Below are 15220 nucleotides of genomic sequence, written 5' to 3'. Positions count from 1 at the left end.
GTTAATGCCCTACCTGGCCCCCTGGCAAAACTTTGCTAGACCCGCCCCTGCACAGTTACCAGCTGTCAGCTACATAAAAAAGGATCCTGGTGTTATTAGTCTCTCAGAAACAGTTGATAACTTCAACTCATTCATGTCACCTAAAAGGTAAACTTGTTTCTCCATCACCTGTTCAGCTCTGATGATTCAGTAAGGACATCTCCTGGTTTCATCTTCATGTTTCCCTCTCACCACATATCTAAACAGACATCATGACCAGCAGCTTTACAGCTGTGGCTCCAGCAAACATCAGCTGATACTAGAAATTAATATTAAATACATTCTAACAACAGCTGATCAAGCTTAAACGTGCTGCTGTTGTTTAGCGCAATATCCGCTGGTTTCCTCTTTCTGGCGCAAAGTGGGCGATAAACAAACAAGAGAGAAAAGCTGATCAGCTGATCATTGATCAGTTTCATGATTGAAGTAGCAACAGGAGAGGGAGGGGGAGAGAATGAGAGAAGAAGAGGCAGCTGTGCAGCATAAAGACAGAATAAATCCAGCTTTGTGTCTTTTTTCCATTCTAGCTAAAGTCCGGGACAAACTGCGTCTCTTCTCAGCTCAATATGAAACGCATAATATTTTCTCTGAATGAGGGACCATTCCATTTTTAAGGAGCCGTTGGCAACTCTACTAACCTTATGAATAAAATAAAGTTCACTATCAGTAACATCATAGCACCCACCCAGCTGTATAAAAACTCCGTCAAACTGGCTAGAACGCAGTATGAGTTATTGCAACTGACAGTAAAAAGTCAGCAACATGAAAATAAACTCCACCTAAACTTGGTTTATATCTGACCCAGATAGACTGCAGGTCATAACTTCTTACCTGAAGTTCAGTTCACCTGACACTCGGACTGGCGGCTGCTTCGGGTCTCTCCTCCTGCCTCCCCTTCCCTCATCCACCTGTTGCCTCTGTGGAAGCCCCGTCATAGCCACCACCAAACAACGGAGTTATTTCTACACATCGACCTGCATCTGGCCAATCCACCACCTCTCATTGTTCATGCCATTACAAAAAAAATAAAAAATAAGTCACTGGGGATATGCCCGGTATGCCCGATGGCCAGTCCAGCTATGTTAACCTGCAACCAAATCTGCAGCTCCATACAGCAATGTTACGACTTAGATTACATCTTATAACTCATAACTCTTATGTTAGCTGCCCTCAGTAGCATACTGTCTGAAATATTCCACAGCTGCAATAATTCTTTAAGTGTTATTTTTTTTCCTTGGTATTCTAATTTCACCGAAGTTTACTAAACTCAACAAACTTGATATTACTTACCGGGACATTTATTCTGTACTCATTTTCTTTCACCGAAAAATTGTTTCCTGCAGTGCCGTCTTTCGCGCTTGGCTCTCCTACCTTTGCTAACGTGATGCGCATAGCGCAGAAGCGATGCTGCATTCACTTACACTCGGATATCTGAGCGTCACCGTGAAAACATAATCGGACATTTGATATTTGATTGAATTTTATTGTTTTGCCTTTGGGGTGGCACCTGGGGTGGCCAGTCTGGTTTGGAGGCCACCCCGCTGGACACGCCATTGGCGATGAAGAGAAGCGAGCTTCACCGGCTAAATGTATCTGCAGTTGCAATTAAACAGACAAGAAACAGCAACAAAACGACAGAATGAATCAAAGATGCAGATTAGCAGAGCAGCGTTTTGAAAAAAACAAAACAAAGCATGCTCTGTGTGCTGGAAATGAGAATCTTATCTTTTGAGGTTTTGCAGACACGATCGTCAAACGTGATATTAACTTGTCTTCTGGACATGTGAGAATCACAATAAAAAAGTAGAATGAAGTGCACAGTGCCCTAATCACACAAGCTTAGATGCTGGTCAGTGACCATCTGGCAACCACCTGTCGTTAGGGAAAAAATTGTGGTTGCTGGAGGTTGATGGCAGTTGCTGGGAAAATAATTGTTAATGCCCCAGTCACACAGGTCTACACACTGGTCAGTGACCCCCATTTATCCCTAGCAACACACCTGTCACTATAGGCACTTGTGGAAATCTACTAGGAACCAAAAAAAAAAAAAAAAAAAAAGGATTTTGGTGTAGCATCTTTTTTTATACCAATTTTACCCAGGGGGAACCAATGACATCCAGGATATATGCATTTTTCCCCCCTTGCAACCAATATGGCAGACAAATGTTGAGCAATATCACGCGAGAAAACTCAACAGGAATAATTTCAGGGGTGATGCATGCAAAGGGCTATTACAATCTTAGCCCAGATTTCAGGTACATTTATTATCACATTTTAACTCATATTCTTCTCCCGCTTTCTCCTATCAGCAAAAAACCAACCTTAAAGCCCCCCCCGAAATATATTTTTCTGTCAGTGAAAGCAGCTTGTGCTCCCTGTCTGAGTGAAAAGGTAGCTGTAATAATGTCAGATCAGCAAAGAATGTGGCCCCTTTAGCTTCTCTGTTCAAACAGGCAGAGCTTGGGAATGAAACTGTAATTATGGAGGAAACTGAGTCGGTTTTATTACCACAGATCAGTGACACGGGCTGTGTCTGTGTGTGAGAATCACTGCAGTCTGGTACAGTGCATGCCAGGAACCAAAAGATGATGGTACAAAGAAAATGCGACAGACTTGCATATCTATGGCAACTACTGTGACAGCTACACTAGCTTAGCATATTGCTGAACATTCAGGTAGGCTCTATTATTAATTATATATTAATTTTTTTCATCCACTTTGAGGTGACTGAGCTTTAGGACCGTTACAGCACTGCACACTATTTTAAAACGTGTGATACTGTGTGGACTCACCCCAGCCGAGGCACAGAAACCGCTTGCGAATGAGTCGTGACCTCATTTTGCCAATGACTGCCAGGTAGGACTGCCACGCCTCAGTCAGCACCCAGCAGAAAGATGCCAAGAAGAAGAAATGCAGGAAGGCAGCAGTCACAGTACAGAGGCCCTAGTGAATAAAGAAAGTAATCGAGAGAGACAAGGGATTACAACACACGGAGAGGTGCTATTTAAACAAACAAACAAACAAAAAGTTCTTAAGAAGAGACGTCACGAATCATCTTTTAGGGTTTGGCAGGGGAATATGAAACCTCCGCAAAATAGAAAGTACAAAGTCAAAAATACTGAGTGGAAGAACACGAGTTCAACCTGGCACTGCTGTGTGGTTGATCGATGCTGACCACCACACAGTTCAGCCTTGCTTAGTCAGAAGACTTAGAATGCCTGCTTTGAGAACTCCACTGTATGAACTTTGTCTACTTCTGAACCCTGGTGGTTTTTGGCAGTTTTGTGTCTAGGCAATGGAGGCTTAGTCACAAGCACTATTATTGGAATCACAAGCACATGGACAAGAATTCCTGTGAAAATTCACGTGTAACTCAAAGAGCAGAAAGTCATTACCTTGCTAAGCGTTTGTGATTGTCCGACCAGAATTAATAAATTGGAGGCCAGGATGGAGAGGCAAAAATTCACCAAGATGATCGATCTCTCCGACCGGATATACCTAAAAGCAGAGTAACGAGAGACGGGAAAGAGGGAGAAATGACAGGCGTGTGCGGTACGCATTAATGACAGACTGATGGACTGAACAGTGACTTTCTGGACATTGCAGAGACATTAGCTTGAGTTTGCCATCTGCTGCATGTAATCAAAATACAAACTAATCACCACCTCCCCCCCACCGTAGTTGAACCATTTGTTCCTTATTAGGCCTCATTGGAGTTTTTGGCAAAGCAAATGACAGACACAAAAGAGACTTTGCTAGTGAGAAAATGACCACTGTGAGCACAGTTGATGTATGAATACTGACACTGCCATTACTCTATCAAATGTGTCTCTCAGTGTGTTTGTGAGCTCTCACCTCCAGAAGGCAGCATATATTAGCAGCAGGATGAGCAGAGCGGTGCAGGAGATGCCGCACCCCACCATAAGGGGCACAGAGGGCATGCTGGTAGGACCCATGTCCTAATAGCGGGAGGAAAGAACAGAAACAGGAGAGGGAGAGAGACGGATACTTCAGTGCAGTTGCAAGGCATTACAAGAGACATGTACCTGCATCAAAAGAAGCCTGAGTATTTTGCTCTTGTCAACAAAGCACATCTCAGTATATATCTGTTTGAACTTGAACGTGCTGGTCTTGCTATCGAGGTTTTGTTCCAGTTGCTAGGAAACATTCCCAAACTGACTGATTAATGATGATGGCGCTTATGCCACTGAAGCTGCATCAACTGTGACATCGACATTTGATAATGCTAACATGTCTATGAAAGCGAGCTCTGTGGCCATCATTAAACACCAGATAACGTAATTGTTGCTGCTTTTCTGCTTTAAATATCCACCAACGATATGATAATCAGGAGCCACTGAGGAAATAATTAACTGAAACAAAATTAAAAAATAAAGCTCACCTACAGCATCTTTTGCAGGACCAACTAATCCTTGCATTAAATTTACATCATCAGTTTAATGAGGCTTAGCGTTAGTTTAAGCAGGCTACAAAAAGCTGAGCCACTCTCCTTAAATATCACTTAATGCAGGGATGTCAAAGTAAACACTAAACTCCCTTTTCTATCAGTGCAAAGACATTTAATTAAACATTCAATAACTGGCATGTTTTATTACAAAAAAAAGACATGCAATTTCAACTGTGTCTCAATTTTCAACATTGATAAATGTGTAAAATTACAGAAACGCTTCTGTTAGCTCATTGTCCAGATTGTCCTGTAATTATAATAATGTTCTTTTTTCCCTATAGTAGAGATGGCACGATACCACTTTTTTATGTCCGATACCGATACCGATATCATAAATTTGGATATCTGCCGATACCGATATGAATCCGATATAGTGTTTTTTAATCAACAAAACTGTTTTTTAAATATCTTGCTGCATTTTGTATAAGTTCATACTCAAGTTTAAAACAACAACTACACTAAAGCTATTCTGTTATACCTGTATGCAAAAAAAAATATTTCATAGTTCAGCAATACTGATCAATCTAATAAATTTAAACCTACCACATCCTCCCTATTCTGGTATTTTAAAGAGTACTTAGCATAAATACTAAGCAACCTAACTAATAGGGTTCCAACTCCCAGCAACAACAAAAATAAATAAATAAAAAATAGGGAACCACCCCTCACGCTCCACCTCATGATGCTTAATCGACGTAATCAACCTTAATTTGATGCAGTGTGAAAAAAAATGCACAGAAATCAATTATTTTTCAAGAAATATTAAATAGATTCAACATCTTTTTTCAACAAAATTGCAGACTGCACAGATGGTACCTTCCCAAAGGAAAAAGTACTATAGCTTACTAGGGTATATATATTAGACTTAATAGTTACTATATACAGTAATTGACTTCTATTCATTTTACATCAAATTAAAACTTTGGGTGTCAGATAATTATTTATTAAAAGCTAGACATTTTAAATGAGAATAAGAAAGAAAAGTATGTCTTTGTGCCCCCTTTTCCCTGTTAATGCCCTATCGGCCCCCCTGGCTAAACTTTGCTAGATCCGCCCCTGCACAGTTACCAGCGTCAGCTACGTAGAAAAAGATCCTGGAGTAGAAAGTAATATTAAATACATTCTAACAACAGCTGATCAAGCTTAAACGTGCTGCTGTTGTTCAGCCGCTGGTTTCCTCTTTCTGGTGCAAAGTGGGCCAAAAACAAACTAGAGACACGGACTCACGACAGAAAAGCCGATCAGCTGATCGTTAAGCAGTTTCATGATTGAAGTAGCAGCAAGAAGAGGCAGTCGCTCCATATATCGTTTGTTAAGCTTAACGCAGGAATGCTTTACAAACATTCAGAGATGGACTTACACACTTGCTTTACTTCTCTCGGGATAACTTTGTCGGAGATGAAATGCCGGGTTGCTAGCGAAGCTCCACATGCTATCCAGACCATCGACAGGTCCCGCATGCCACAGCCGCTCTATCACGTGATGCATACTGCTCCGACGTGCTAACGTTCTGAGGTGAGTTACAGCGTGTTGCAAGTTTTGTGAGGTGCTTTCGTGATATTTAATGGATCGGATTACATTTTTTATTTTTCTCCGATATCCGATCCAGTAATTTAGGTCAGTATCGGACCGATACCGATACGTAATATCGGATCGGTCCATCTCTACCCTATAGTAGAAAAAAAATTCTATATCAGATATAATAGTTACTTGTTATTTAATAAGTTAGTTATCTGATTATCTATTACTTAACTATTTGTTGTAATATGAATGGTATGAATTAATCTTTATCAATAGGAATCTATATGCATTCCTTCACATTTCCCAAAGCCTTCCAGTGGGCCATATTGGAGTCTTTGTCAGGCCAATTCTGCCCCCCCCCCCCCCGGCCTTATGTTGGACACCCCAACTGTATATGTATACTATCCCACAAGTGTTGATGACTCTGCTTTTTCCTTTCTACAAATCCACTCTCTCTGAGGCTTGTTGCTGTGTTTAAGCTGCTTTAGCCTGTCCACAGTTTCAGCACATCTGCAAGCTGCTTTACAACCCACCTCTGCCTCAGCTCTGCCTTTAAAGCTCTAACTTAATTAATCAACCTGTTGTTACCGATGCCTGCTCTGTATATTACGTATGCGAGTTAAAAGGTAGTGAGGTACCAGAACAGAGCTATTCCACCAAGTGCAAATGACTGCAGATTAAAATATGACTCTCCTTCATACCACTAGAACGAACTGTTTCTGTGATGACTGACCAATGCTGCCAAGACACAGAGCTAGCTTTGACAAACACTCACTTTACACTTGCTGTGTACCAATTATACACTCATTTGATGACTTCTTATGCGCGAGGGTAAAAGTACGAGACCACAGCACATAATTAAGTGATTTAGGTCATGATGTACAGCGTACCTCTGCTCCTGAGGTGTGCCTTTGAAAGCATGAGGAACAGACAAATGAAGCCGCGTGGAAAGCATGCACCCCGCCGCGTCCCAAATGGGCTTGATGTTTGGCCCGCTTTTAAGTTCTCAATCACACAATTTACCTCAATTTACCCCCCGCAGCGACTATCCTTCCCTTTCATCCCAGAGATTTATCACTGTACGTACCCGTGGCACAAGGTGTCTTTTACTGCAAATAAAGCACATACTTGAACACATAGGCACATCCAGGCAGATGGGCTAAGTAATTGAAGGTAAGTGTTTAAGCTGCGTGTGCCTGTGTGTGTATTCGACTTGATCTGAATAGACGGAAGCATAAGACGAAGACTTCTTTATTCCCATCAGAAAGGAGAGGAGAAACCAACATGAAAAGAACGAGTAAGAGAGAAATTTAGAGAGGGAGATGGAGTAGGAAGAGCTAAGGACAAGTAAGCAAAAGCAAAGAGTAGGAGGTGAGCGAAATAGATAGGGAGACTGAAAAAGCAAGAAAGTCAAAGCTTGTCTTTTAGTGGTTTTTCCCCTGGCCCATCAAAGGAAGCCAATTTCTCCAGAGGAAAGCGGAATAGGTTGGAATACCAATACGGCACACACACAAACACACTGGGAAGGGAATGGAGGTGAAACATAATCAAAACTGCCTCATAGCGAAGGCGAGATCTACGAAAAAAAAAAGACAAAGAGGGCATATGACAAGCATCTGTTCTAGGAAAAAGGGAAGGGCCTAGAAGGAGAGCGAGAGACAAGAGAGACTGACTGTGTTTGATACTACGAAGAATGGAAGGTCAAAGGATACACAGGCACTTGTGTTTTTTGAGGTCTGACAGATCAAACGCAGGGCGATGCATGGGGAATGACAAGCAGACAAGCGCATGCACGCACAGGCACAGGCACTTAAAAAAAGGCTGCAGGATCACCTTTTTTCCCTCTCAGTTTTTGAATCCGTCTTAAATTAGCCTCTGCTAGAAAACTAGTCAAATAAACGATTCTCTCATTTCTAAGTGTGCTCTATCTAAACCCCTCAAACTGTCCCTGAACTCGTCATCGTGTCAATTTGTCTAACAGAATTGTCTAAATTGGTGGCGGTTAGGTGTGTGATGAGATTAAGGGTTTATTTCATAATATGGAAGGATGCTACAATAAGGGGAAATGAAAAGAGGAAACGCCCACACAAACAGACACGCTCAAAAACACTAAACGTAACACATCGGGCCCGAGGCTACTGGCTCACACAGATGCCCTGCCCCAGATAGATATAGTGATATTTTGATGCAGTCGGAGGAGAGAATAAAACGGAGTGCAGATTAGAAAGAGCGAGTGCGCTGAGGCTCTGCTGTATATGGCCAGGCTCCCCTGGGCAGATTGGCTACCATGTGATGGAGAAGATAGCTATTTTGAGCTCAGGAAGTTTAACCTACTTATCTCCTCTCACTCCTCCTCCCCACCCCCTCCTACCTATCCTGCTACCACCCACTCCCTCACTTCATCTCCCTCTCTTTGGCTCTCATTCTTCCCCTATTTTTTTTCCTCCCCCCTACATTCAGACCTGCTCCTCACTAGTGGCTTTCCATGTCCACCTGCACCAAAAGGCCCGTTTTCCATTAACTGCTCTTACAACTTTCCCACTGGAAGAAAAATGTGAATATTGAACTTAGCTGGCAAAAGTAGTCTTCCTATGACTGATTAGACAACTTCTGTTTAATATGTATCCTTATGTTAAGTTATCACTGTACAAATACTGCAGCTGGTTGGTGATGTGCTTAAAGTGCACAAAATTAATAACTATATGAACAATAAAGGGCACCACCAAACGGGAGAATTTATCCAGTATTTATTACAAAATCTTCACTTATCTGTATGTGTGTTTCTAGTGCTGAATTCCAAAGTAGCATGATCATATTAAGCTTTTCAGTACTGCAGTAAACACAGTGATTATGTTACAGTTTTCAGATACAATCTAGACGCTGGGCAGATGGAAAGAAAAAGAACATCTTTGCAAGCACCTGCTAGAGCTGAGCAGACTGATCTGAATAATGATAGCATTGATACCACCACTGATATTGGTATCAGATCAATACTAGCGCAGTGGGATCAATACTTTGTTTCTGTCCTCTAAGTTCAGTATGCAGCCCACTGACGTGTGTTCAACAAAACATGTTTTCTTCTTAGAAATAAAGAAATATCCTTCAAACATGCATAATGAAAAATCACTGAACCTTTTTGTGTTGACTGTCAATTTTATTTTATTTTTAGCATATAGCACATTTAAAGAACAGAGGTTGAGCCAAGTACTTTAGAGACAGGCACATTCACATCTTCAGAAGACATGAAAAGCTTTTGTCCTCTTAACTAATTGTAGTGGAGAGCAGAAATCACAGTGATTTAGCGGCTAGTGAAATGTGTTCAGAATTTGCAAATCATGACACAATGCTTGCCTCTACAAAAGCTGCCTTTATTCTGGCCCTGTATCGGATCAATACCAAAATCTGCAGTATCAAACAGCCCTACCATCTACACAGACAAACGTGCTGACACAAAACTAGCCAAGAGCCTGGAGAGATGATGAAGCTGAGTGCAAGCTGACCCCAGTACAGCAGCCAGACCCTGATCTACAAAGGGCGACAAAAGCTATATTTCATATTCAGTGACACTGAACACATTAGTGTTTGGTCCCCATCTATAAATTTCCTTCACTACACATCTTACTAGTCTTAGCTAACATGGAAATTAATTACTACTGGTGTGTCTGGCAGGTGACATCACTATAATAGTTCTGCTTATATTACATGTAATATAATACAAGATGGTTAAATTTGTTCTAGCAACAGTTAATTATCGCCTGACTTTGAATTTTAAATGTTTAATTTTGGGAAGGAAAACCTATTGAGTGATGGCAGGAAACAGGCTTAAGCTATCCATTCATTCCCCCTATAGTGGATGTACTGCTGCAAAATCAATAATCAATATGTGCACATTTATTATTTGTTAATGAGAACATATTGAGTATTCATTACCACTTACAGCATTGATATTTTTGCAGTGTTTCTCAGAGTCCTCCCATGTAGGGTCTGAAAATACTAGGCCCCTTGTGAAAAGTGGGGAAAAAATGACATTTTCAATTCAAGGCAGTCACTTGCCCCTTTTATTCCCACACAGGTACATACAAACTCAACAGTACACCCAGGCACACTGTGCCACTACATCGAAGGTAAAACTCTTTTGCTAATCTAGCAATCCTGCTGCTCAGTTGCCTGTTTTGCTGCCATAGCACTAGTTACATACTCACTGCAAAATACTTCAAATTGAGTCTTTTTTTTTTTTTTTTTGCAAACCCTCGAGGTTTCAACTTAACTGACTCTGACTTCAGTTGCCTCGAGAGAAACCAAAAGCCTGCTTGAGCTTGGAGTGCTGACGCCGTGTCACAAAGCGAAGCCTTTTCCTTACGTGTTGCCGTTTTCGCATAATGTTCAAGGTTTGTGATGTTTGTTGATGCAAAATGCAGAACGCGAGCAAGAAAATGAAAGGCCTTCAAGACAACGGGCAAACAAAAAGCCAGTTGCACCAAGACACATTTTTTCCTCAAGGGATCTTGTGGACCAAATTTGTATTTCACATTTAAAAAATTCAGTCAAAACCAACGCCTCCAACACATTCTGACCCTCTAATTATATTAAGAAAAACACACACTTTCCACTCAGTTTTGAATATCTAATTAACAAGTCTTTGCCCTGCCCACGCTCAGGCATTATGCATCTTTAGACAAACACGCAACTAAATCATTACACCTGTTTATTCATAATTTCCTGTGTCATCGCTGTCACTTGGCTAACCCTTCATTAATGTGACAAAGGATTAAAAGATTTTAATGCAATTCTATGCCGAGTCCCTCATAAATTTTAGCGCCCCCTCATCCTTTAATTACATCTGACAAGTGCGACATATTTGCATACCATAACCTTGCAGTCTCGCTTGGTCTAGGTCAGGCCTTGTTTTCTCTCCAAACACTGCTGCCAGTTAAATTATAATAAGTTAAAATATGAGTCGCCACCTTGAAGCACTTCAGTCATCCCTATCGTCTTTTCCACAGTCAAATCAAGCACGGTGGCCATTATTAGTCTAAATAATAGGCCCTGTTCTGAAATGTTTCCATTCTGATTAGGTGCCTCGAGCACTGATGATAACAGACGAAAAAGACTCGATTTATCTCAGGCAAAGCCAATCATTTCATAAGAATGATTGGGCCAAATGCAGTTAGCGTGGCAGGTAGAAGAAGCTCTGAGAAATCCTTTACAGCAGAAAGACATCAGTTCGGATATTGTTATTTGGAGCGACTTACTTTGATTCAGTAATTGGCTCATAAATAAGTTAAAGAAAATGAGAAAATCCCTCTTTCTGTTTCTCCTCCTCGCTCAAGTCGAGTGTGTTTGCTTGTGCGCTCATCTGTGCTGACTAAACCAAAGTCTCAGGTGCTGTTGTGAACCGCTGACCTCTCGTGTCCATTCATATTTCTGGATGCCTGCTTAGGCAAGCTCAGTGTATTTGAATGCAAGTTCGGAGAGGCACCTGAAAGCTGCTATTAGCTTTAATGTCAACACAACTTGAGCACCGGCTTTATGGGCTGACAAATGCGAAGGGGAAAAAAACGTGGAAGTCACATTATTGACTGGAGGTGCAAAACGTTAAACTGACTTTTATAAAGCCAGTACCTCCCTCAGCTCCAAATCCCGTGATCTCCGTGAGCTCTGCGCAGGCAAAGAGTCCAGACGTATCCGTGGGGTTTGTGTGTTCCCACTGGAGTCATCTTAAGAATTAAGTGGCTTGGTCTTTTAGTATTCCTTCATGACCTAACTCAATCAAATCCTCCTCCTCTCCCTCTCTCTTTCTCGCTTGTCTGTGTCGCTAAAGTAAAAAAAAAACAAAAAAAAAAAAACCTCTGTCTCGTGTCTGATAGCGAAAGGTCTCTATAGACACTCAAACACGCAGGACACACACATACACACACGGAAATCTCAGAGGCTATAGAAAGTAAACAGGATTAACTGGCTATCCCTCACTCCACTGTAAACGGCCTGTAATGGCACCACTGCTTCTAAATCCCTCCACCTACCCCCCAACCCCCACTCCCGCTGCCTCCCTTTTCTATTAAACATGGAGGTTAATCCTCAGCCCCCCTTGTCCCTCGCGCCGTAACCCAGGATAAGCTGTCAGAGCTGGGCTGCTGATACTCACCACTGCTCCAACAGCCACACAGCCTGGACAGAGCATATGAGTGCATCTTTGTCTGTGTGTGTGTGTGTTGAGCATCTGTGTGCGCGTTTTCATTCGCCCAGACTTACATGCATGCATGCAGGCTTGTGCATGTTAAGTGTTTTTAAGTGCATACCACCATATATCAGTGTGTTCGCATGTCTGAATGTGGCTCTTTCTTTCTTTCTTTCTTTCTTTCTTTCTTTCTTTCTTTCTTTCTTTCTTTCTTTCTTTCTTTCTTTCTTGCTTTTTTTATTTATTGCCAAATTCAATTTGCCTCTCTCTCTTCTTTTTACACAACCCAATCTCCACTGGAGTAAAAAGCTAACTCTGGAGCACCCTAAAGCAACAAAGTGCACTCAGCACCAGCAGCAACAGCTCTTGACTGAGAGCCATTGACACAAAAACACTAACCCACACACCTTCTGGTCCTGTGCACTGGGTCTAAATGGCAGCACTGGGGGCTGACTGATGAATCACTAATGACTACCACACTCTTCACAGATGTCACAAATGTAAAAAAAAGTCAATGGTTTTTTTTTTTGTTTCCCCCCTCTCCTGGCCCTCTATCAGTCAACTCGGTCGACCTGCTTGCTGTGTGGCGAGGGAAAAGTCAATACTGTACGGCTGGAAGAGGAGTCGCAGGAACCAGAAACAGTGGCCGGAATGACCCGTTCGGCTTATGGGTCAAAGCTATTGTGTTTTCCATATTACGGGGAGTTAATGTTTCCCTGGGGTCTGAAATGGCTTCCAGACCCCTGTGAAGTAATTCAAGCTCTGAGGTACAAAAATAATGAATAACTGCAGTTCCTTACCTGAAGGCCATCCCCTTATTTTGACCCTCTTTACAGTTAATAGAAGGGAGAAATAGAACAGAAGGGAATAATAATACTAATAAATCCTAAAGCAGGACACGGAAATCTTGAGGCTTACAAACCAGCTGATTATCTCAGGTTTACGCAATTTACTGAGTCCTTCCTTTAAAACAGGGAGGTCATCTAAAAGTTGCGACGCCAGTCAGTGTCACTACTGTCAACTTGGCTTATCCATGTTTGCGTTGGATTAAATGACTTTATCCGTCTCAGGAAACGTTCAAGGCAGCTGTCACTTGCACGGCTTCATCCAAGGTTGGGGATAACAAGAAACAGAAGTGAATGTGACTGTGACAGGAGTTTTTCAATGCCGTGTATGCACTGGCAACTAGATGCTACCCAACAGTGGGATTCTTTTAACTATGCTGTTAAGAAGACTAAAAATGCATTCAGCTTAAATAAACTCAATTAGATGTTCTCATTTCTCAGTTTTCAATGAGTGCGGCAACCATGAAACCCTTTATTTCCTCCCTTCTTTTTCCTTGAGACTGAAGCATTTATAATATGCTGCAACTCACTACAATATTCTGCCTCTAACTTAATTTTTCTTTAGAGCAATGGCATCAGAGGCACATTTGGTATGCGGTAATATTTGCTATAAAAAAGGGGTGTAACATTAGCCAGGGGGATGTATAAGAAACGTACCTCCAATATTCATACTCTTTTAACTGTATTTGTTTCTTTTTGGTGCGACCAGATAGGGGTACTGATGAATTCCAATTTTTTTTTTGTTCCCAATGTTTGATGTTCTTCTGCTGACAAAAGCTATGCTAAGTACAGTACGGATTTTTCAGAGCTTTTTTGTGGGAAACACTGACCTGCCATTGCTGTAAACAGTAAAGCAGATGGCCTGGCAGCTAAACAATGAGCTGATAGAAATGCATTTTATAAAAAAAGAAAAAAAGCAAAGGGTAAATGCAAGGCATCGGTGAGCACAATACAGAAGCAATGAATTATGCCGAACAGGGCCACATAAGTGCACGGCTCTTTATCTCTGCAATGCTGGTTGTTAATGCATTACAGATGAGTGCAGAAAACATCCACTTTCCATCTCTCTGGCCCTCTCTCTCTCCCTAAGCTGCCTGCGAGCCGAGACCAGACTACCTTTTCTGTTTGGTTGAACATTTCCTCCACCCTCCAAATCCTCTGTTCCTTACAATCACTTTCCATTTCTGTGACACACACAGTTATTCTCCAGCGCTTACTAGAGAACTAACTATTAAAAGAGAGAATCACAAAAGAGATTTTAATGTGTGACAAAAATGTACCCAAACCTCATCTCCTTTTGCTCCTTTGAATATTTTAAGCAACCGGTCTTGTCGTGGGCTTTGAGTACAAGTAATCAGAGAGGCAAATTAAGAGCCAAAGCCAAGGGGGAGCATTTTGTGACCACAGTGTAGGGGTCAGAGCTGCAGCATAAAGTGAGAATGAAAACTGGAAATGTTAACAAGGTGAACAGGGGTAAAAAAGAAGTGACAAGGGGGGGGGTGTCTTACAAGAGATTCGCAGGTAAAAAAAACCAGCTAAAAGGAATAAGGGAAGCAAGAAAATGGGTAAAAATAATGAATTAGAGGTAAGGTGTAAAATAAATGGGGTGATAGTGTGAGGTGTTACACAGTGAGAGAATTAGGGTCCTTTGGGTGGATCTACGAGGAAGGTGATCGGGTATTTAGATGACCATTAAAGCAGGAGAACAGGTCAGTGAATCAGAATGTGCATTACCATTAACTCTAAAAAGCCCGCTTTTGTCACGTCAAACACACACTGTGAGCCACGTGAACTATTTATAGAGGAACACGTTATGTGCTCCAGGCAAAAAAAAAAAAAAAAGTCACACAGAGACACAATAAAATCTCTTCCTTCCTCCCGTCGCCTCGCCTCTCTCACATCACATGGGACTGAAAGAGTCCGACCTTCATCAAGTTTAAGCTCAAAAACAAACAAACAAAAATAAACCCCAAACTTGCGTAATGGGAAGAATGACAGCCAGTCAACATATAATTAGACAAACACACAGTGATCAAAATAGCCATTTATACAGTACTGTGTCACAGTTATAAAACTGACAGCCCCACTCAGGCTGCTCTCATTGTTATGAAGTAAGACATCTCACATAAAGCTCTGCTAGTCATGCCAGCCTCAGCCATCCATATCCTT

The 15220-nt window shown here is 41.6% G+C and overlaps 1 protein-coding gene across 20 annotated transcripts in view; it reads right to left on the bottom strand.

The window, feature by feature from the left end:
* The window catches only part of adgrb2 (adhesion G protein-coupled receptor B2), a 269007-nt gene that overhangs the window by 53515 nt on the left and 200272 nt on the right, over window positions 1-15220 (bottom strand). For all 20 annotated transcript variants that reach the window (XR_013095411.1, XR_001167489.3, XR_013095409.1 and 17 more), the window contains 3 exons: window positions 3895-3998; window positions 3435-3537; window positions 2832-2982 (listed from right to left, as the gene is read on the bottom strand). Coding sequence is in view for 17 of the 20 variants with exons in the window: in XM_012918227.3 (XP_012773681.1) it covers window positions 2832-2982; window positions 3435-3537; window positions 3895-3998 (358 nt within the window). In the remaining 3 variants the exon portion in view is untranslated. The remainder of the gene's footprint in view (window positions 1-2831; window positions 2983-3434; window positions 3538-3894; window positions 3999-15220) is intronic.

The sequence above is a fragment of the Maylandia zebra genome, linkage group LG22, assembly GCF_041146795.1.
Source record: "Maylandia zebra isolate NMK-2024a linkage group LG22, Mzebra_GT3a, whole genome shotgun sequence".
NCBI classification, from domain to species: Eukaryota; Metazoa; Chordata; class Actinopteri; order Cichliformes; family Cichlidae; genus Maylandia; species Maylandia zebra.
This window is presented reverse-complemented; position numbering and strand designations above follow the sequence as displayed.